The sequence below is a fragment of the Scophthalmus maximus genome, chromosome 10 (assembly GCF_022379125.1).
Source record: "Scophthalmus maximus strain ysfricsl-2021 chromosome 10, ASM2237912v1, whole genome shotgun sequence".
NCBI lineage: Eukaryota > Metazoa > Chordata > Actinopteri > Pleuronectiformes > Scophthalmidae > Scophthalmus > Scophthalmus maximus.
Genome location: NC_061524.1, coordinates 649,341 through 671,864, shown reverse-complemented (window position 1 = coordinate 671,864; position 22,524 = coordinate 649,341). Strand labels below are relative to the sequence as shown.

Sequence of the window (22,524 nt, the reverse complement as noted above, 5' to 3'; positions counted from 1 at the left end):
TGACACGGGAAGCAGCACGTCAGCACGTCAACACGTCAACACGTCAACACGTCAACACGTCAGCATGTCAACACGTCAACACGTCAACACATCAACACGTCAACACGTCAAGACGTCAAGACGTCAACACGTCAACACGTCAGCATGTCAACACGTCAAGACGTCAAGACGTCAACACATCAACACGTCAACACGTCAAGACGTCAACACGTCAACACGTCAGCACGTCAACACGTCAACACGTCAAGACGTCAGCACGTCAGCACGTCAACACGTCAACACGTCATCACGTCAACACGTCAGCAGGTCAGCACGTCAGCAGGTCAACACGTCAACACGTCAGCACGTCAGCACGTCAGCACGTCAACACGCCAACACGTCAACACGTCAGCACGTCAACACGTCAACACGTCAACACGTCAACACGTCAGCATGTCAACACGTCAACACGTCAGCACGTCAGCACGTCAGCACGTCAACACGTCAGCACGTCAACACGTCAACACGTCAACACGTCAGCACGTCAACACGTCAACACGTCAGCTCGTCAACACGTCAACACGTCAACACGTCAACACGTCAACACGTCAGCATGTCAACACGTCAACACGTCAGCACGTCAGCACGTCAGCACGTCAACACGTCAGCACGTCAGCACGTCAACACGTCAACACGTCAACACGTCAGCACGTCAACACGTCAACACGTCAGCTCGTCAACACGTCAACACGTCAACACGTCAACACGTCAGCACGTCAACACGTCAACACGTCAGCACGTCAACACGTCAGCACGTCAACGCACCGGCCTACTTTGTTTCCTTTTGGCAGCATCAGATGAGCCGTTTCCTCGTGTGACCAGTCTTTGTACAAAAAGCTTCATATGCAGCAAACGAACATGATGAGAGAGATATCGATCTTCTCAAATTATTTATTATTAACAGAATACAGTTAATGTATATTTTATTCTAATCATTATTTTAATATTTCTGTTTCATGTTTGTACAATTCAAATACTGGTTTTAATAACAAAAGAATCATCTGAAGTTTTTTTTGTTTTTCAATAAACATCCAATAATACAATGTCAAAGTATCCTGAAGAGTTATTTTATGAACGTAGCCCTCGTCATTATTGATCAGGAAGTTAAATCAAGCTTTTCTTCACACAGACTCTGACCTGACCGGGACTAATATTCAGATCTATTCCTCACGTCTGCGTTTCTTTTGGACTCATCTTCCCTTTTTTCCCGCGGCGCTGAACAACACAACAACCCCGAGGAACGTCTCCGACACGTTGTGCTTCAGCTGCTGGCGGGAGATTCAGGAACAAAATACAGAATGACACGTTTGTGTAAAAAAAGAAATATATATAAGACTTTGCATGGATGCGGAGCACGGCACAAACATGACTCCACTCTGTCCAGCAAAGTGGAGAAGATTCAAATAAAAGATTTCTCAATAGCAACACTGTCCCTCCACCAACCTTTTAGATGTAGGCACAAAAAAACACGTTGTGGAGTTTAGGTCAACGGCGACGCAGCGTCTCTGTGACGTCTGCGTCGGAGCACCAGGTAACGCGCCTCCAGACGAGAGGCGGTTTCCGCTTCCTGTCTCACACGTTAGACGGAACGCGAAGCTGAACACAGACACGACAGAAGAGCAGACGAGCGACCTGTTCAGGGTTTCCCTCCGATGACCTCCTCACCTTCTCCGCTTGTAAAGCAAACACCACTTCCTCTTGTGCGTATACTCTCACGTACATTTACTCAAATGTAAAACAAAAACTACCCCTCAGACCTCATCACAGTAGAATCTCTCTGGGCGATTCGACCGAGGACAAACAGAAACAAAAGATAACAAGTGACCCTGAGTTGCTGCTCGGCCCATTCGGGGGGGGACACATTTCAAAAAGCTGCCAGAACGTCTTCATGTTGTGCTTGTGCAGCATTTTGAAATTCCACCCACAGTGGAACAGGTCCCAGCAGCTGCTGCAGGACGACCTGAGCGAGTCTGAGCGTGAGACATCATCCGGAGGAAAGAGAGACTGATGCACCACATGACTCCTCCTCCTCCCCGCTGCCTCCACAGACAGGAGGCCCAGGTGAGTCCTTGTCTTCTGGGCGTCACCTGACGGCATCCGTCCCTCAGCCCCCGCCCCTCCCAACGATGTCCGGGACGAACCCCTCACGACCTCAGCTTCAAGATGACCGTGGCCAGGATGATGAAGAAGGTGTTCCAGCCCAGGGTGACGGCGAAGCCTCGCCACACCATCATCCGAGACAGACCCCACCCTGTCGCAGAGGTCACAGGGAGAAACAGTTTTGATATAAAAGGTCAAGAGTGGACACAGTTCAGGTCAGAAGTCGAGATTACACGGGAGTCAAACTGGTTTGAATCCTACTTGAAAGACTTTTTACATGTGGAGTTCCCCAGGGCTCCATTCTGGGGCCTCTTCTGTTCGTGTCTACATGCTCCACGGGCTCAAAATACGAAACTTAACTTTAAGTAGGATTAGAGCATCAATGACAGAATTATATTCTCTTTGCATTTCTGTGGTGGACGTGGACCAGATGCTGATCACTGAATTCAATCTTCCTCCTAAAGACGAAACTCGTGTATCATCTCAAGAATCAACTCTGACCCTCAAGACGAAAGGAAATCCTGACGCTGTCGTGTCTCGACCACCAGGAAACGGCGTCGCTGACTTCCTGCGCTCGGTGTGTGTCATCTAACACGGAGGGAACTCGAGCCGTCGGAAAACAGTTCTTCACCGTTCGGAGACGATGACGTCCAGAGAAGCAGACGGAGCGAGAAACCACTACACCTCGTACTCCGGGAAGTTTGAGTGGCACCGGATCCAGAGGCGAGCAGCTGACACGCGGGCTGTGTGTGTGTGTGTGTGTGTGTGTGTGTGTGTGTGTGTGTGCCGTGACAATCTGACTGTAACGCACGCTGTACACACATGATGCGTCTTGTGTAGCGTGTTGTGTAGCGTGTTGTGCAGCGTCTTGTGTAGCGTCTTATGTAGCGTCTTATGTAACGTCTCGTGTAGCGTCTTCTGTAACGTGTTGTGTAGCGTGTTGTGTAGCGTGTTGTGTAACGTCCTGTGTAACGTGTTGTGTAGCGTGTTGTGTAACGTCTTGTGTAACGTCTCGTGTAGCGTCTTCTGTAACGTGTTGTGTAACGTCTCGTGTAGCGTCTTCTGTAACGTGTTGTGTAGCGTCTTCTGTAACGTGTTGTGTAGCGTCTTCTGTAACGTGTTGTGTAGCGTGTTGTGTAACGTCCTGTGTAACGTGTTGTGTAGCGTATGCAGTATATACATTACCTCTGTACATTATACAGCGGAGGGCTTCGGAGGCGTAGGTCTGAGGAAGAGCCAGGCTGAGGTAGCGGAGAGGATACGGGATACACTCCACCGGCCAGATGATTCCTACAGAACAGGACGGAGAGGAAACAGAATAAAGAGTTTGAACGAGATCTCTTGTTTTCAAGTTTGTTCAAGTTAAAGTTGACAAGTTACCACAGTTGATAACTGTATTTGAGTTGGAACCTTTTCAAGCTGTTGGTTGGTAAGAATCTTCTTTTTTCAGTGTCTAAAATCAACTTAACCACAATCTGTGTTCACTGAAGGTTACGAACGCCACAAAGACCAACTACTACGATTCTCTTCACTCTTCCAGCTCAAGTGTGAGAGGAGGATTTAACCCCGAGTCCGTCTGAGACCTTCGAAGTGTCGATGCTCTCAGAAATTCCTCCACACGGACTCACAGCTCGTCTGTGGTTAAACTAACGCTCCGACAACCAGACTCCCACAGGACGTGAACCTCTCTCGGACGCCTCCATACCGCTGAGGATGAGGTTGGGGTAGAAGACGCCCAGGGCGGCCTGGTTGGCGCTCTGCTCGTCGTCGATGGCGGCGGAGATGACGAGGCCGAACGAGATGCCGGTGACGCCCTGCAGCACGATCAGAATGATGACCAGCGTCAAGGAGCCTTCGTTAGGAATCTGCAGAGGGACAGAGAAGAGACGAGGGAGGAGAGATACATGTAGTCCTGAACAAAGAGACTCTCACAGGACTACACACAATATTACAACCAGCTGTTTTGAATAATGCGTCATCTACTTTTAATGGTTAAAACGGTTAAATCTCCATCTCTGACCACTTTTAAGACTGAAAACATTTATGTTCGATTGAGTTTTCTGCATTAATTCAAACTATTATGCACTTTTAACTCACTTTACTTTATTTCATTATTTATTTTCATTACATTATTCTCATTTTATCGTGTCATGTGAAGCACAGAGAGTCTGCCTCGTGTATGAGACATGAATAAAGTTGCCTTTTCAAAACACACTTTGCTCAGATCTCTTCCATCTCTTAGTTTCAGTGGGTAAAGTCACGTTAAGTTTTTTTATAGAAACAAAGAGACAGAAGTGCTCAGTGACAGGAAAATAAATGTTACTGCCGATTGAGTTCGGTTGAACTTCCCGCAGAAGGAGGCGTGAAACTTTTCAAAAATAAAATAAAAACAGGTTTGAAAGTTCTGAGCTCAGTGGACACAACGTGAAAACTCTGTGAACTTGAGGAGAATCTGCAGACGTGTGTGTGTGTGTGTGTGTGTGTGTGTGAAGACACTATCCGTCTCCCCTGACAACGTGCAAAAATAGACCTGCACCAAGAGGCCACATGACCACTCGGTTGCCACAGCAATCAAGGTTGTTGTCGAGGCGATCCCACAGTGATCCCTGGATACGGCCAACGCAGGAAGTGATTTATGGAGTGGTGGTCTCTCTGGACCTCAGCACATTAATTAACACACACACACACACACACGGACGAGCGCACACACCCATAAAAGCATGTGCCTGCATGGACACAGAGAGAGAGAGAGACACACACACACACACACACACTCAGGCAGGAATGGTTCCATCCAGTCTTCGTCTGTATCGATTCCAAACGGGCAGAGGGCAGGGTCACTGATGTCATCGTGACCCTGCTGACCTTCAGGGTCACTGACCTTCAGGGTCACAGATGTCATCGTGACCCTGCTGACCTTCAGGGTCACTGCTGCTGACCTTCAGGGTCACTGATGTCATCGTGACCCTGCTGACCTTCAGGGTCACTGCTGCTGACCTTCAGGGTCTGCTTGACAACATCTACTTTATGAATTCTTCCCCTGTCACGTAGATTTTACAGAATGAATTATACACCATGATGTTGGAGACTAAAGGTCTGTCTGGTGGGTGAAATGAATTATCACGACTCTAATGTTCTGTAGGTGAAGTCAAGATTTTTCATGATTTGATAAAAATGCAAATCAGCAGCGTAATGGACGAAACATTAACCTCAAACCCTCCACGAACCGAATCGTATCAGCGACGCAGTGACCTTTTATAAACTCTCACAGCTGAGCAGCACAATAAATATCACACGTTTAATTTCCACGTCATGTGACGCCGTCGTGATCTCAATAAAGGTTCTACAGGACCAAACCATTAGAGGAACAAACAGCAAAGTGTCTGTGTGTCTGTTTCTACAATCCAAACAATTCTTTAGGTTTTATATTTATTTATTTATCTTTATGGATCATGTGATCTTTTCATTTTCTTGCTGTTTCTTTCTTCCCTGCAGGTCCTATTTTATTTCCTGCTGCTGCAAAAGACCCAGACTGTTCTCCGATCAATAAAGTTTCATCTTGCGTGAAGAGCATGCGTGCGTGTGTGTGTGTTTGTGTGTGTGTGTGTGTGTGTGTGTAAGTGCGTGCGTGCGTGCGTGCGTGTGTGTGTTTGATCGCAGGACGAACCTTGAAAACGAGCAGGATGAAGAGGAGCAGCAGGAGGATCTGGACGCTGATGACGAAGAGCTGAGAGAAGAGGTGAGCCAGCATCGTCTCCATGGAGCTCACACCTGCAACACAGATGCAGAAATATATCAAATATGATTCAGTTATAACTAAAGAACTCTTAAACAAACACCAACATCACATATTCTCACGTGAATCTATATTATGTATATATCTATATACTTTTTTTATATTCACACATACACACATTCTTCTTATTAATAATTGTAAAGCTATAAAAGTAATAATTCACCATTTAACACAAAACTAAAACATCATCCCATTCTGCTGTGATCACGTTACTCCCTCTGCTGGTGATCTCTCAGATTACACCTCAATTATTCAGCAGTTGGATTTAATCCAATATTCAGTCTGTCACCAAAGATTTCCCTTCCAAGATTTTAATAAATGTACAGATATCTTTAGCTATTGCTAAAAAACAACTTTCCAAACAAGCAGAGGATATTCAGGAGGGATTTGTTCAAACTCAATGAGTCAAGCTGATGGAAGGAGAAAAACGCTTGTGTGTGTGGCAGCGGTGTGAACTTGAGCCCTCACCTGCGACCCAGCATCTGTCCAGAAGCCCCTCCTTCCTCTCCAGGACGAAGGAGAGCGCCGTCAGCCCCACGGCCAGGTAGAAGGTGATGCTGAGGAGCAGGACAGACGTGGGAGTTTACACGTTGGTAAAGAAAAAAAAAGTCTTGCTGTGTAAAATTTGCCATAAGCAAATTCTTATGTATATTAAAGTTTTAAATCAATCGTTAAAACATTTCCTCTTATTTAGAATGATTTCACATATCCAACCTCTGCCTTCGTCCCACTGACCTGAGAACAGCTCCCGGTGTCACGAACGTGGTGAAGTCCGTGTTCTCGCTGCCGTAGATCGGCTCCTCGAACTGACGAATGACAACAACAAAATGATGATTTTTATTTAGTTATACAGTTCGTTGCATCTGCAGAAACAAAGCTAGAGCATTTATGTATGAGATCAATGTGCTTTATTAATGTCTTCATCCTTATTATGATCCTTTTACCCGTCAGCTCTGTTCTTACCTTTATTGGCAGAGCGACCAGGTACGACATGCTGCCCATCTTGTTGTCCACAAAGGCCTGCGGATAGAGGACAGACTTTTAACAAACACCATCCATCCATATTTTCTTCCTCTTGATCTGATTCCAGTTGACGAAAAACGACCTCTTATACCTGAAAAGCCTCGTGCAGTTTCTTCTGCAGCATTATGGCAATTTGTTGATCTGGGGAAAAAAAGAAGCAACAAGGCGTCAGAGACTTCGCCCACATCATACATTCGGCATTTTAAAAACAAAATTGCATCATTTTTCGTGACGTCATCATCAAGTTCGCTCAAGATTTTATTCTATTAACTCAAACGTTATGAAAGTTTGTGAACTTTCAAACGCCACCAGTGTCATCTCCAAACGACCACTGGATCATGATATATATATATATATATATATATATATATATAATATAATATATTGGGGGGTATTTGGCCCTGGTGACATTGGCCTTTCAACCTAGTGACCAAAAATGTCTTTGCATGCAGACAATATCCATGTTCTCTTACATATCAAGCTTCATAAAGAAACGTCCTCCCGTCCACGAGTTGTTGTCTAATGTTGTAGATGTCCACTCGCGTTGAAGCACTGATTCACAGTGGATCGTTTTGTTCTTATATATATATTTTAGTACATGTATAAACAGAATATTAAAAACCACGAGCGGCGTCTTACTCGTCAGGTCGAGCCACACGTGGACCGAGCCTCCGTCCACCACCTCCCTGGAAACCTTCTGCTGGAGCATCCTGCAGATTCAAGAGCTTCATCATCTGCCTGAATCTGTCCCCCGGTGTGTTTACCCAGCATGCATTGTCCACACAGCAGTTTACTAACATGAATATATTCAGACTTCAGATCTGGTCCATGAGATTATTACTATTTTAATGTGAGTGTCATTGAACAGTTCAGATTCAGTTTCACACGACGAGAAGTCGGAGCTGCAGACGACTGTTGTTTTCCTCACGCAGGTCTGTCACATGATCTGTGACCTGCCCAGGTGTGTGTGTGTGTGTGTGTGTGTGTTTATAGGTGTGTGTGTGTAGGTGTGTGTGTGTTTATAGGTGTGTGTGTGTAGGTGTGTGTGTGTTTATAGGTGTGTGTGTTTGTGTGTGTGTAGGTGTGTGTGTGTTTATAGGTGTGTGTGTGTGTGTGTGTGTGTGTGTGTGTGTGTGTGTGTTTATTGGTGTGTGTGTGTGTTTATAGGTGTGTGTGTGTGTGTGTGTGTGTGTGTTTATAGGTGTGTGTGTGTGTGTGTGTGTGTGTTTATAGGTGTGTGTGTGTGTGTGTGTGCGTGTGTGTGTGTGTTTATAGGTGTGTGTGTGTGTGTGTTTATAGGTGTGTGTGTGTGTGTGTGTGTTTATAGGTGTGTGTGTGTGTGTGTGTGTGTGTGTGTTTATAGGTGTGTGTGTGTGTGTGTTTATAGGTGTGTGTGTGTGTGTGTGTGTGTGTGTGTGTGTGTTTATAGGTGTGTGTGTGTGTGTGTGTGTGTGTGTGTGTGTGTGTGTGTGTTTATAGGTGTGTGTGTGTGTGTGTGTGTGTGTGTGTGTGTGTGTGTGTGTTTATTGGTGTGTGTGTGTGTTTATAGGTGTGTGTGTGTGTGTGTGTGTGTGTGTGTGTGTGTTTATAGGTGTGTGTGTGTGTGTGTGTGTGTGTGTGTGTGTGTGTTTATAGGTGTGTGTGTGTGTGTGTGTGTGTGTGTGTGTTTATAGGTGTGTGTGTGTGTGTGTGTATGTGTGTGTGTGTGTGTGTGTGAGAGCAGTGAACCTAAAACAACAGCTCCTGCCCTTTAACCTGCAGGACTGACTCATCCTCACATGATGTGAATTCTCAGGTGTTGCGTTGTGGGTGTGGTCGGTTTCTGTGTTTACGGACGTCACAGTCAGTTGAGACGTCAAGTAACAAAAATACATGTGCGAAAAAAATTCTGAAAATTCTAAGTATAGAACATACAAAACAAGTTTTAGTTTTTTTTATGCTCACAGAAAAAAAAATCATACTTTATTTAAATCTTTATCTTAAAATACACAACTGTCTGTAGATCCAAGAGAATCTGACGATATCTTTTTAAGTATTTGTGCATTATCTTTGCCATGCATGAGTTTTAATATGAGGAATCCAAAACTGGTGCATAAGCAGCTACTGTACAGAAGGATTGATAACACAGTGTAACAGCTGTTATCATATCTGATATATACAGTATATGATATAGAACATGTATATATATATTTTTTTTCACACTTCAAATCCCTCTCCCTGCATGTTAAACCTTGTGCTGCTTTTAATTCAGACTCACGTCGTGTTGAAAGTGACACGGAAACGTTATCAGTTAGTTGCAAGTCATGATTTATTACAGGCAACTTTAATTTGGTGAAAAGTGATCGGTCCACTTTGATTCTGATTCCTGCGACTGTTGCGTCTGAACGAATGCTACTCGTAGCGTAAAACACAGAATTTGAATAACTGTCACATGATGTTATGTGACAGTTTTCCTGCTCACGATTCTCCTCCTCTCACCTTTTCGTCAGGTAGCTGGTGAAGTTCTTGCCAAAGCCGATGACGCCCCAGTACTCTCCGTTATAGATCCCATCGAAGGCTTCGGCATGGGACAAGTGCACCTATCGATTTTAAAATATTTTAAATATTGTACATTATATTCCAATCTGATTATATTATGCTGAAGCAATGTTGCGCTACATGTGCAATATCATATATAACTAATATATACTTGAGCTTAGGAATATGAAAGACATATTTAGTCATTTCATAAGCGACCAGCAGGTTGAGATGATTCAACTCCACTTGACAGTATTCGTACGTGTTTTATACAATGAATGGAAAAGATTGTGTTTGACAGATTCTACCAGTACAAGAAGAGAAGTCGTCTTGTTTCCTGCTGCCAACTCAAGTGAACGTGATTTGTCGACTTGAACAAAGCTTCACACGTAACTGCTACAAAGAAATAAAATATCACTGTTTGTAACTTTTCAAATGCAGGAACCCCCTGGTTCCTCTTTGGCTGAGGAACATTAACCTGCCTGGTGTGTATTCATGTCGGTGTTTGGCTGAATCAATGACCTGCTGCACACTGGCGTTGTCCAGGAAGGAGAGCAGTGATTGGCTGTAGCCCGAGGCGGAGGTCTCGTTGTTCACCACGGCGACCTGGATCCCCTGAGGGTCTCCTCCGACGCACAGACAGATCAGAGAGACCTGGATGACGGGCAGCAGGAACTGGAAACACAAGGAGCTGCAACGACACAAGAGGAGACGCCGTCTCTCACGTACAGATTTCATCAGGCCCGACCGTTAACTCGGCGTTGACGACAGCGACGTCACGTACGCACCCCGGCATCCGCTTCATCCGCACCAAGGTTTTGATCATCAGGGCGGCGATGTTCCTCCACCTGGGCAGCAGGTGTCGGGCTCGCACCTTCCAGTCCGCTGGACGGACACAACACGGTACGATGGTTGTGAATACATATTCATATTTCACGTACAGATGTTTAACCTCAGCTTCACAGACGGAATAATGTTTGATTTCAAATATCTTCCTGTGAACAAATGTCTAAAAACATTGTGACATTCTTTATATTTAGTTACAGATGGTTTAATAAAGTGTGCACGTGCGTGTGGACTCTTCTCAGCATATATAAATTCAAATTTATTCTATATTGTGTGTTCTAATCGAGGGCTGACGATCTGATCTGTCTGTCTAGGAAAAGCGTCTTTCCCACTTTGAAATTACACACAAACCCACAGAAAAGACTGGATGTCCCAGTTTTTTCCACCAACACTTGAACGCAGTTTGTGAAACTACAAAAACATAAACTGGGCAAAGGTAAATATTTCAAATCAGCACCTGAATATTTGGGGACCTCCTCCGCGGCTCCTCGTCCGATCCCGAGAATCGGCCGACTCTCGTCTCGCCCGCTCTCGAGCGACTGACTGCTCTCGGAGGCCGCGCCCGGCGGACTGCAGCCGCGCTTGGCGCCGACCTGATCCGACGTCTCGCACAGCTGCAGGAAGGCGTGCTCCAGGGTCTGCAGGAGGTTTCACACGTTGAGCTGAATTTGAAATGACACACTACCCCCGATGAGGGGTCGGACCTGAACTCACCGTGGCACTGTGCTGCTTCATCACGGCCTCTGGATGACCTTCAGCCAGCAGGTGGCCGTTCCGCATGAGGCCGACCTGGAGAAGAAAGAGGAAGAGAGAGCAGAGACAGACATGAGTCATCCTCCAGAAGTGTCGAGATACAGAACCTCATCTCAAACTGCTCTTCAACTTCCAAACCAAACAACAAGCTCCTGAAACAGAGAAAACTGAACCACAGCTCTGAATATTACAGCAACGCTCAGAAAGACACTGAGAGTTTGTGCAAATAACAATCACAGAATAACTGTTTCCTTTTAAACTGCGCTGAAATGTGGAGGCCAGCGTGATTCTATATTCTTCTTAATGGAAAACAAAAAGTCCCATGAGTGGAAAGAAAAAGATACTTCAACATGTTTTGCTCGTCTGTGTCACTTCCCTAAAGTCTGTGCTTCACATTGTCATATCTTTAAATAGATCACAAGTTCTGGGACTTATTTTTATAATATTTGCTGAGCAGCTGAAAATTTGTGATTTATAGTTTTTATCTATGACATAACTATATCACGCTTCAGATACTCATTAGATGGATCTATTAATTATTGGATTTGCTCTTTTTCTGGGAAGTAGACGAAAGAAAACATTTCAAAATAAGGATTTGAACTTTGTCTCGTTAGTAGAATGTAAAAACACCAGGGCCTCTATAGGAACTCTATACCAACTCTATACCAACTCTGTACCAACTCTGTACCAACTCTGTACCAACTCTATACCAACTCTATACCAACTCTGTACCAACTCTATACCAACTCTGTACCAACTCTATACCAACTCTATACCAACTCTATACCAACTCTGTACCAACTCTGTACCAACTCTATACCAACTCTATACCAACTCTATACCAACTCTGTACCAACTCTGTACCAACTCTATACCAACTCTGTACCAACTCTGTACCAACTCTGTACCAACTCTGTACCAACTCTGTACCAACTCTGTACCAACTCTGTACCAACTCTATACCAACTCTATACCAACTCTGTACCAACTCTGTACCAACTCTGTACCAACTCTGTACCAACTCTGTACCAACTCTATACCAACTCTGTACCAACTCTGTACCAACTCTATACCAACTCTGTACCAACTCTGTACCAACTCTGTACCAACTCTGTACCAACTCTGTACCAACTCTATACCAACTCTATACCAACTCTATACCAACTCTGTACCAACTCTGTACCAACTCTGTACCAACTCTATACCAACTCTGTACCAACTCTGTACCAACTCTATACCAACTCTGTACCAACTCTGTACCAACTCTGTACCAACTCTGTACCAACTCTATACCAACTCTATACCAACTCTGTACCAACTCTGTACCAACTCTATACCAACTCTATACCAACTCTGTACCAACTCTGTACCAACTCTATACCAACTCTATACCAACTCTATACCAACTCTATACCAACTCTGTACCAACTCTATACCAACTCTATACCAACTCTATACCAACTCTATACCAACTCTATACCAACTCTGTACCAACTCTGTACCAACTCTATACCAACTCTGTACCAACTCTGTACCAACTCTGTACCAACTCTGTACCAACTCTATACCAACTCTGTACCAACTCTGTACCAACTCTATACCAACTCTATACCAACTCTGTACCAACTCTGTACCAACTCTATACCAACTCTGTACCAACTCTGTACCAACTCTATACCAACTCTATACCAACTCTGTACCAACTCTATACCAACTCTGTACCAACTCTGTACCAACTCTGTACCAACTCTATACCAACTCTATACCAACTCTGTACCAACTCTGTACCAACTCTGTACCAACTCTATACCAACTCTATACCAACTCTGTACCAACTCTGTACCAACTCTATACCAACTCTGTACCAACTCTGTACCAACTCTGTACCAACTCTGTAACAACTCTGTACCAACTCTGTACCAACTCTATACCAACTCTATACCAACTCTGTACCAACTCTGTACCAACTCTGTACCAACTCTATACCAACTCTGTACCAACTCTGTACCAACTCTGTACCAACTCTGTACCAACTCTATACCAACTCTGTACCAACTCTGTACCAACTCTGTACCAACTCTGTACCAACTCTATACCAACTCTGTACCAACTCTATACCAACTCTGTACCAACTCTGTACCAACTCTGTACCAACTCTGTAACAACTCTGTAGCAACTCTATATGAACTCTTTACCAACTCTGTACCAACTCTGTACCAACTCTGTACCAACTCTGTACCAACTCTGTACCAACTCTATACCAACTCTATACCAACTCTATACCAACTCTGTACCAACTCTGTACCAACTCTATACCAACTCTGTACCAACTCTGTACCAACTCTGTACCAACTCTATACCAACTCTGTACCAACTCTATACCAACTCTGTACCAACTCTGTACCAACTCTATACCAACTCTGTACCAACTCTGTACCAACTCTGTACCAACTCTGTACCAACTCTATACCAACTCTGTACCAACTCTGTACCAACTCTGTACCAACTCTGTACCAACTCTGTACCAACTCTATACCAACTCTGTACCAACTCTATACCAACTCTGTACCAACTCTGTACCAACTCTGTACCAACTCTGTACCAACTCTGTAACAACTCTGTACCAACTCTATATGAACTCTTTACCAACTCTTTACCAACTCTTTACCAACTCTATATGAAGTTTTCTCACTGGAGTTGAACTTTTGTTCCTCCTGTCAACACTGATAAAGAATAAACTTCATCCAACTTGTTGACACAGAATAAATATCAATGGAGCCGTTGTGGAGGCGTCGTCGTGTGTGTCTGGGTCTGAGTGATCTCACCACGTTGGCCTGCCGGGCCTCCTCGATGTAGTGTGTGGTGATGATGACGGACACTTTCCCCGTCCTCACGATCTCCACCAGATGCTGCCAGATCCTGGAAAAGAGGAAAACCAAACAATTTGAACAACACAAGAGTTTGTCCTTAAAAATCCGAGAGTCTGAAAAAGGTCTCAGCGGCGGATCGGACGGATCGGACGGATCGGACGGATCGGACGGATCGGACGGATTGGACTGATCGGACGGATCGGACTGATCGGTCCACACAGTGTGTGTGTGTGTGTGTGTGTGTGTGTGTGTGTGTGTGTTACAGGACATACTTGGCCCGGAGCACAGGGTCCACGCCGACCGTGGGCTCGTCCAGGATGAGCAGCTCTGGATTCTGGAGCAGAGCCGCTCCCAGAGAGACCCGGCGCCTCTGACCTCCACTGAACCAACACACAGGCAGAGACAAACATGAAGTCCGAGGAATTATGTACCACAACAAAAACCTTTCATCTTTGTATTCAAGACCAAAATGAGTACATGAGGAATATTTGACATATTCAGGCGTCGGCGAACAGCTTCAACTGCCCGAGTGAGTCAGGGAAGTCGCTCGCAAGATCCTCAACACGTCAGATCTTCAATGTAACGACAACTCGCCAAAAGAATAACTAAAACTATTTTCTATTGACGGGGAAACTTCTGTGGCAGAGCAGAGTTGTACACCACAGATGAGTGGGGGGGGGGGCTCTGCAGGAACACTGGGTTCTTTGTGATGGACCAGAGAAGTGAATGATTTGCTGTGAGAAGAGATAACCATCACTTTTCCTCCAATAACTGCAATAATATAGATGCAATCAGGTAATAATCCACTTTTTTATGATCCCTGTGTGTCTGACCGGCCGCCTGCGATAAGATCCAAATGTCAAATAAGAAAATAATCAATAAGCCTCGGCAGATAAGAGAAGTTGTTCCATAAACATATTTCATAATGCAGCTGCAAAAAGAGGCTGAATGAGGAGCGACACTTTCTCACATTGAGGCCTGAACTTCGGCACACGACGTAATGTCGTGTACGTATAATCTATCAAATCATAAGTCAAACATCTGCTGTCTTTACGCTCATTTCAAAAGGCTTGTTGGAGATGATTTCTATGGTTTGAAGTTTGCTTAGTTGAACTGAGAAAAAAACAAGACGAGAAAATTATTATTTGACCATTTTCTTTCTGCACCGTGCAACAAATCCAATAATGTTATTGAGAAACTCTAGTGAGCTTCAGTCTAATCTGGCAACGCAGACGCAAATATAACAGACGGATCGGCAAGAAGGTCGCAGTTGAAGTTACACCGTGAAGAGGAAGCGAGCCGCTCGTCTCCTTATCAGACCGAGTCATATTGTTTATCACCTGTGACATGAACTCAGGTCAAAGTCCGCTGGCGTCTGCAGACGGAACTCGTTTCGTGATCTGGCTCCATGTGCAGGACGCTCGACTCTCAAACCTCTGACATCACATCACAGTACAAGCACAGAATAAAATAATAATCATAATCCCATGTCGCCGGGTTCCACCTGAGATTCCGGACCAGACTCTGCTTCTGAGGCAGCGCCAGGAAGTCGATGAGGAAGTCCACGCGTGCACGGGTTTCCTTCCACGTCAGGCCGTGGATTCGGCCAAAGAAGGTCAGCGTGTCGCTGATGGTGAACTCGTGGTACAACGCCAACTCCTGCGCAACACGGGGGAGTTGAGAGAGAGGTCACAGCCTCGTGCGAGGTATCATGACAAGAAACTTTTGAATAACTTCCATTGTTCACAATCACAAGATATCAGGGAAATGACTCAGTCAATATTAGTCGATCGTGCAGATCTTTGACTTCTTTTAGCATTTCCACGACTTGAAGGATAACATCACGTCTTGACCACGGGAGGATTAAATACTTCAATAATGCTCCATACGTGCATTTTCCAACAAGAATGATCAGGATGTATTATACGCTGCTCGCGTCACTTCCTCCAGGGCCCGACGTGACGCACTGGAGCGAGGCACGTGATCTGCTCACCAACGCAGTGAGGATATGCTTCACCAAACAAACACAATAACTGTGGAATCTGTAGTTTAAAATAAAAAAAGAGGAAATTCTAGACTATTGAAGACGTTTTCAACTCTACTTGAACAAAAATGAATTTAAGATCAGTTTAGTTACAAAAGTAGAAGCAGAAAGAAGAAAACAAATGACCCGTCATGTCAAAAATCTATTTCCATATACATTTGTCGCTTAATATAACATAATTACAGTAGGCTACATGGCTCGTATGCAAATAACACACACACAAGACCTGCTTCTACCTGTGGCATGTAGCCGACCATCCTCCCCGGCACTTCGTGACCAGGATACGCCGGCGGCTTCCCCAACACGGTGATGTGACCCCGCGAGATCTTCAGGGTTCCCACGATGCATTTCAGCAGCGTGGTCTTCCCACATCCGCTGGGGCCCAAGAGGCCGTAACTGCAACACACACACACACACGACCACACACACGACCACACACACACACACACACACACGACCACACACACACACACACACACACACACACAACCACAAACACACACACACACACACACACACACACACACGACCACACACACACACACACACGACCACACACACACACACACACGACCACACACACACACACACACACACACGACCACACACGACCACACACACACACACACACACACACACACACACACACACGACCACACACACACACACACACGACCACACACACACACACACACACGACCACACACACACACACACACACACACGACCACACACGACCACACACACACACACACACACACACACACACACGACCACAAACACGACCACACACACACACACACACACACGACCACACACACACACGACCACAAACACGACCACACACACACACACACACACACACACACACACACACACACACGACCACAAACACGACCACATACACGACCACAGACACACACACACACACACGACCACACATACACACGACCACACACACACACGACCACACACACACACACACACACACGACCACAAACACGACCACATACACGACCACACACACACACACACACACACACACACACACACACACACACACACACACACACACACACACGACCACACACACACACACACGACCACACACACACACGACCACACACACACACACACACACACACACACACACGACCACAAACACGACCACATACACGACCACACACACACACACACACACACACACACGACCACAAACACACACACACACACACACACACACACACACACACACACACACACACACACACAGCCACAGGAGAGGTTCAGTTGTTCCGTCGTTTGTTTCGAAGCAGCTGATTTACAGCGACAGGTCGCGTCACACAAACACACCGTCACCGCTCCGGCTTCATTGTTCAGTCATCAAGAGAAATGAGTGGAATGTGAATTATCTGGGCCGCGGGAGAGAGAGGCTGGAGCTTCTGCACGCTCAGAGTCAGGAGGAAACATTCCACCTGTTTTCGACAGCGCAAAGCGACTGTGTGTGTCACAACTACAGAACCAGAAGACTTGACTAGATAACAATCTGACACAAGGCTCGACAGCAGGGAGTTTCAGAGGAGCTTGTGTAAATTACTGTCGGACAAATCACAACAGCACAAGTGGACTAGGAGAAGTGCAACAGCTCATCAAAGACTGATCCACAGAATGAACCAGACCACGGATGGAGAAGTGATAGTGAAGATAATGCTTGCAGCTCTACTTGGAGGCTTTGTTCAAATGTGTGTGTGCGCACAGGAGGAAACAAAACTTGTGTTATTATAAAAGCAAAAACTATTTCCCCTCAGGAGGTTTCTGTTTTCCTTCTTCCACCTCCTGTCGCTTGATGCAGGTCAATGTGAGGAACGAGTTCACGAGCTCCCGAGCGGAGGAATGACAGACGTGTCCGGCGACTACGTGACAAACGACAGGTCGAGCGCTTCGGGAATGTGAGTTCTCTTCTTCAGGAGCTCTAGAACTGAACTTCACGACCTGCTTCAGCTTGAAGGAGCAAAACTCTACGTCGCGATGAGACATCACAGACTGATGGAGCGGCACTCACATGTGTCCCTGTGGCACCGTCAGGTTCAGGTCGCTGAGCACCTTCAGTTTTCCGTACGACCGGCACACGTCTCGGCAGCGGATGGCGGAACCCTCCTGTCCGGCCGGCGAGGACGCCTCCACGTCCACCGCCATGTTCTCCTGCCTCAGCTGCGAGAGAGGAGAGCGTTACAGGGTTGACGGGACCAGACAGTGACACCGCCGTCTCCTCTTCTGCTTTGTGGAAGAGCAGATTTATATCACTTCCCTGTTTTGACGACGAGACACAACTCACAAACATGTCACTCAAACAACCTCTCAATATTACACTTGTTACTGTGAACATGACATTTACATTCTCAAGCTTCCTTCTTCCTGGAGCGCTGTCAAACTCTTCTTCAGAGAGAATACAGCAGTTTCCCTCCTGAGGGACAGAGGTTGGACGCTCCGTCAGCGGGAGGGAGGAGGTTCAACTGAGCTTCAGGTGCAAGAAGCACAAACCTTTCTTCTGAAGGAGGAGGGAGGAGGAGGGAGGAGGAGAGAGGAGGAGAGAGGAGGAGGGAGGAGGAGAGAGAGGAGGAGAGAGGAGGAGGGAGGAGGAGAGAGGAGAGAGGAGAGAGGAGAGAGGAGGAGAGAGGAGGAGAGAGGAGGAGGGAGGAGGAGAGAGAGGAGGAGAGAGGAGGAGGAGAGAGGAGGAGGGAGGAGGAGAGAGGAGAGAGGAGAGAGGAGGAGAGAGGAGGGAGGAGAGAGAGGAGAGAGGAGAGAGGAGGAGGGAGGAGAGAGAGGAGGAGAGAGGAGGAGGAGAGAGGAGGAGAGAGGAGGAGGGAGGAGGAGAGAGGAGGGAGGAGAGAGGAGGGAGGAGAGAGAGAGGAGGAGAGAGGAGGGAGGAGAGAGGAGGGAGGAGAGAGGAGGGAGGAGAGAGAGAGGAGGAGAGAGGAGGAGGGAGGAGGAGAGAGGAGGGAGGAGAGAGGAGGGAGGAGAGAGAGAGGAGGAGAGAGGAGAGAGGAGAGAGGAGAGAGGAGGAGGGGGGAGGAGAGAGGAGAGAGGAGAGAGGAGGAGAGAGGAGAGAGGAGAGAGGAGGAGAGAGGAGGGAGGAGAGAGGAGGAGGGAGGAGGAGAGAGGAGAGAGGAGGGAGGAGAGAGGAGAGAGGAGGAGAGAGGAGGGAGGAGAGAGGAGGAGGGAGGAGAGAGGAGAGAGGAGGAGGGAGGAGAGAGGAGAGAGGAGGGAGGAGGAGAGAGGAGAGAGGAGGAGAGAGGAGGAGGGAGGAGGAGAGAGGAGGAGAGAGAGGAGGAGAGAGGAGGGAGGAGAGAGGAGAGAGGAGGAGAGAGGAGAGAGGAGGGAGGAGAGAGGAGGAGAGAGGAGAGAGGAGAGAGGAGGGAGGAGGGGGGAGGAGGAGGGGGGAGGGGGGAGGAGGAGGGGGGAGGCCGCATCTTGAGTCTGTGTGTTGTTTTCAAGCGGGCAGAGAAACTAAACCTTTGACCCAAAAGTCTGAGACGAATCTCAATCTCTCACGTCTGGCACAACAACATACAGAGAAACACACACACACACACACACACACACACACACACACACACACACACACACGAACACACACACACACGAACACACACACACACACACACACACACACAGGATTCTTCTGGTCCAGGTTCAGTACAGTCAAAGTTATTTGGGTCGTACAACAATCCCCTTCCCAGTAATCTCTAATAACAGCCTCCTTTCACTGGGTCTCCCCCCGACTCGCTCCCTCCTTTAATCCAACATCTCTCATTTTCTAGCAGGCAGATTAGGGCGATTGCATAATGTGATGCCTTCTGTATCGGCCTCGCCTTCGGCACTGTGGCCCACTTCTGCAAAAAACTAACTCCCCCCGACGAGACATCACCTTCGACCTTCGACCTTCGACCTTCGGGCCTGAGGGGGCCGGAGGACGTGGTCACGTCAAGACTATTGACTCCTGTCGACATCCACGAGTGACAGATGTGATTAGACGGAGATAAAGTTCCTTATCCAGCAGATAAACTGTCCGACAGCAAGTGTGGACCTGCTGGAGGGAGGACAACACACGGCAACACTCACCCTGGAGGAGCAGAGGAGGAGAAGTGGAGGAAAGGATGAGGAGCAGAAGACGACGAGCGTCTTCGCAGGCTGAAGGCGACGGAGTGAATCAGCTGACACACAAACACCTCAGTCGTATTCAGAGTGGAAGAACTGGTTCACTCTGGCAGCAGGTGACAGCGACGCGTGGCCGCAGACACGAGGACGAATTATTTTGAATCACAAAACTCCAAATATGTTTATGTCTTCAGCTTCACGCGTTGCGAGAAGAAATTCACTCTTCCACTGTTTCACATAAAGTTGTGTAAACTGAAGTTATGAATCTGGAAACGAGTGGTTTTAACTTTTAACCTTGAAATGTATTATTGTATATGATGAACAGGTCTGCAGTGATCAGAGGAAACCATCACCATCTCCTCCAACCACGTTTCTTTTCATCCAGACTCTGTTGCTGCTCAGGATCAATGTTCCGACCTCACCTGCCTCCTGGACAATTACTTCAAGAAAATCTCGGTCTTGACGCCTCGGATCTGTCCGGACTCAGCAGTCAGCCGGAGGTGGGTGCACCCGTCGGAGGTGGGACACCGGCGGCCTCTTTATGAGCGACGCGTCGGTCCCTGCATCCACCGGCGCGTCGCGCTGCGGGATGTGAGCGCTGCCGCTGCAGCGATGCGGCGCGCGGCGGTGCGGTGGTGCGGTGCGGTGGTGCGGTGGTGCGGCGCGGTGCGGTGGTGCGGTGCGGTGCGGTGGTGCGGTGCGCCCCCTGTCCACCTTTACCCCCTGATGCTTTTAAACGATTGGCCCAAAGATGTCATGTTCAACGGTCGAGCTGAACACTGAGCCATGGCAGCTCACTGCTGCTGCTGCGACGCGCATCCTGCAGAACTCCTCCATCTCGCCGCAGCAGCAGTGAGCTGCAGCGGCCGGAGCAGGCCTCGCTGCTCGGGGGGGAAAGACTGGACCATGCAAAGAGAATGAGTACAAGACAAACGGCTTCTCACCCGCTCGTCCATCTCGGTGCAGTCTGCAGGTGAGGCCGTCGCATCATCCCGACCGGCAGCCTCCGCGGCCATGGCAGCAGGGAGGAGGGCGGAGCTGGCTGGTGAGAGGGGGGGGGCGGGGTCTGGATGGAGACAGAGAGGGACGGTGAGAGGAGGAGGAGGGGGGGGGGGGCTGGAGACAGAGAGGGATGGTGAGAGGAGGGGGGGGGGCTGGAGACAGAAAGGGATGGTGTCATTATTATTGACATTGTTGCCTCATTTTTTTTTACTGAGCAAAGATTCTTTGATTCCTGTCAAGTGTTTTTGCTTCTGCTCATATTTCATAACTGTGGCTCATGATTACACGAAGAGACTGTGATGATGATGATGATGATGATGATGATGATGATGAGATATAAAAACTTTTTTCAGTTTTTATCTGATTATATTAGATTAAAAGAATGTGATGTTTGAACCACGCCCACTTTGAGCACTTGTATGTTTTGCAGTGGTGAGTCTTGTTCTGCCCCTCCCCCTTGTGGTTTCCTGTGGTTACTGCACCATGCTGCAGATTTCAAACACTATTTTCAAAATCAACTTCTTTACATAATTTTGTTCTTGAATCTTATTTCCAAAGTTTTGATGAAGGGAGGGTGAGGAGGTTCCCTCGAGGTGGAGAGATGCGACCTTACGACCCCCCTGGCAACAGGCCGCAGAAATGTCGTCCTGATGGCAGAAGCTCAGTCACAGTGGCACATTGCTGACAAGTGAGGGGTGTCGAACAGTTCGGATGAAGTGTTTGACTCGGACGTCAGACGTCTTGACTCTTCATTTACAGTGATCTGCATTACACGTCACCCAGGCAACATTAAAGAACATGTACTCAGGAAAACTCAAACAAAACCCAGGACAACCTCACCTCGTTCTCCATCCTCCAGAACCAAACATGCAAGTGAATATATAGTGTGTTCAATCAACACCGACACTCCATCAGACCAGACCAGTGTTTTACTGAGGGTCGACACATAACAGTGACCTCGATACCAGAAAATATTAATCATCATTTATCTCCTTTCCCGAGCTCGTCACATCACTATATGAAAGATCAATATCTCAACACATTGTTTTATTAAAGAAGAAACCATCAAACTAAACATTCCAACTAAAAAGAAAAAAAATACCCCCCCAGTTGGTTTACCCCATGATGTCAGCAATGACATCACCAACACCATATGAACCAGGAAGTTGTGGGCGGGGCCTCTCTGAATGGCGGGAACAGACAGTGGTAAGTATGAACAAACAAAACAAACAATTCACAAATGAGGACACGAGGACATGAGGACATGAGGACACGATGAGATGAGGACATGATGAGATGAGGACACGATGTGATGAGGACATGATGAGATGAGGACATGAGGACACGATGAGATGAGGACATGAGGACACGATGTG

At 47.0% G+C, this 22,524-nt stretch overlaps 1 protein-coding gene across 5 annotated transcripts; it reads right to left on the bottom strand.

Moving 5' to 3' along the window:
- Window positions 1-1,007: 1,007 nt before the first annotated feature.
- abch1 (ATP-binding cassette, sub-family H, member 1) lies at window positions 1,008-21,217 on the bottom strand. Of its 5 annotated transcripts, none has more exons than XM_035606378.2 (20): window positions 21,091-21,217; window positions 18,051-18,199; window positions 16,225-16,384; window positions 15,449-15,603; window positions 14,217-14,324; window positions 13,900-13,993; window positions 11,036-11,110; window positions 10,779-10,959; window positions 10,264-10,360; window positions 9,998-10,166; window positions 9,437-9,537; window positions 7,598-7,668; window positions 7,050-7,099; window positions 6,899-6,955; window positions 6,671-6,741; window positions 6,404-6,492; window positions 5,807-5,910; window positions 3,845-4,004; window positions 3,325-3,429; window positions 1,008-2,290 (listed from the first exon to the last, which is right to left on the bottom strand). In XM_035606378.2, exons 1-20 carry the CDS (start codon window positions 21,160-21,162, stop codon window positions 2,184-2,186), a joined length of 2,175 nt encoding a protein of 724 aa, XP_035462271.1. In that variant the 5' UTR covers window positions 21,163-21,217; the 3' UTR covers window positions 1,008-2,183. The 5 variants fall into 5 exon arrangements, with proteins under 5 accessions (XP_035462271.1, XP_035462276.1, XP_035462272.1 ...); XM_035606383.2 differs by lacking the exon at window positions 21,091-21,217 and adding an exon at window positions 20,111-20,544 and having other exon boundaries at window positions 18,051-18,262; XM_035606379.2 differs by lacking the exon at window positions 21,091-21,217 and adding an exon at window positions 20,111-20,544.
- Window positions 21,218-22,524: the final 1,307 nt, after the last annotated feature.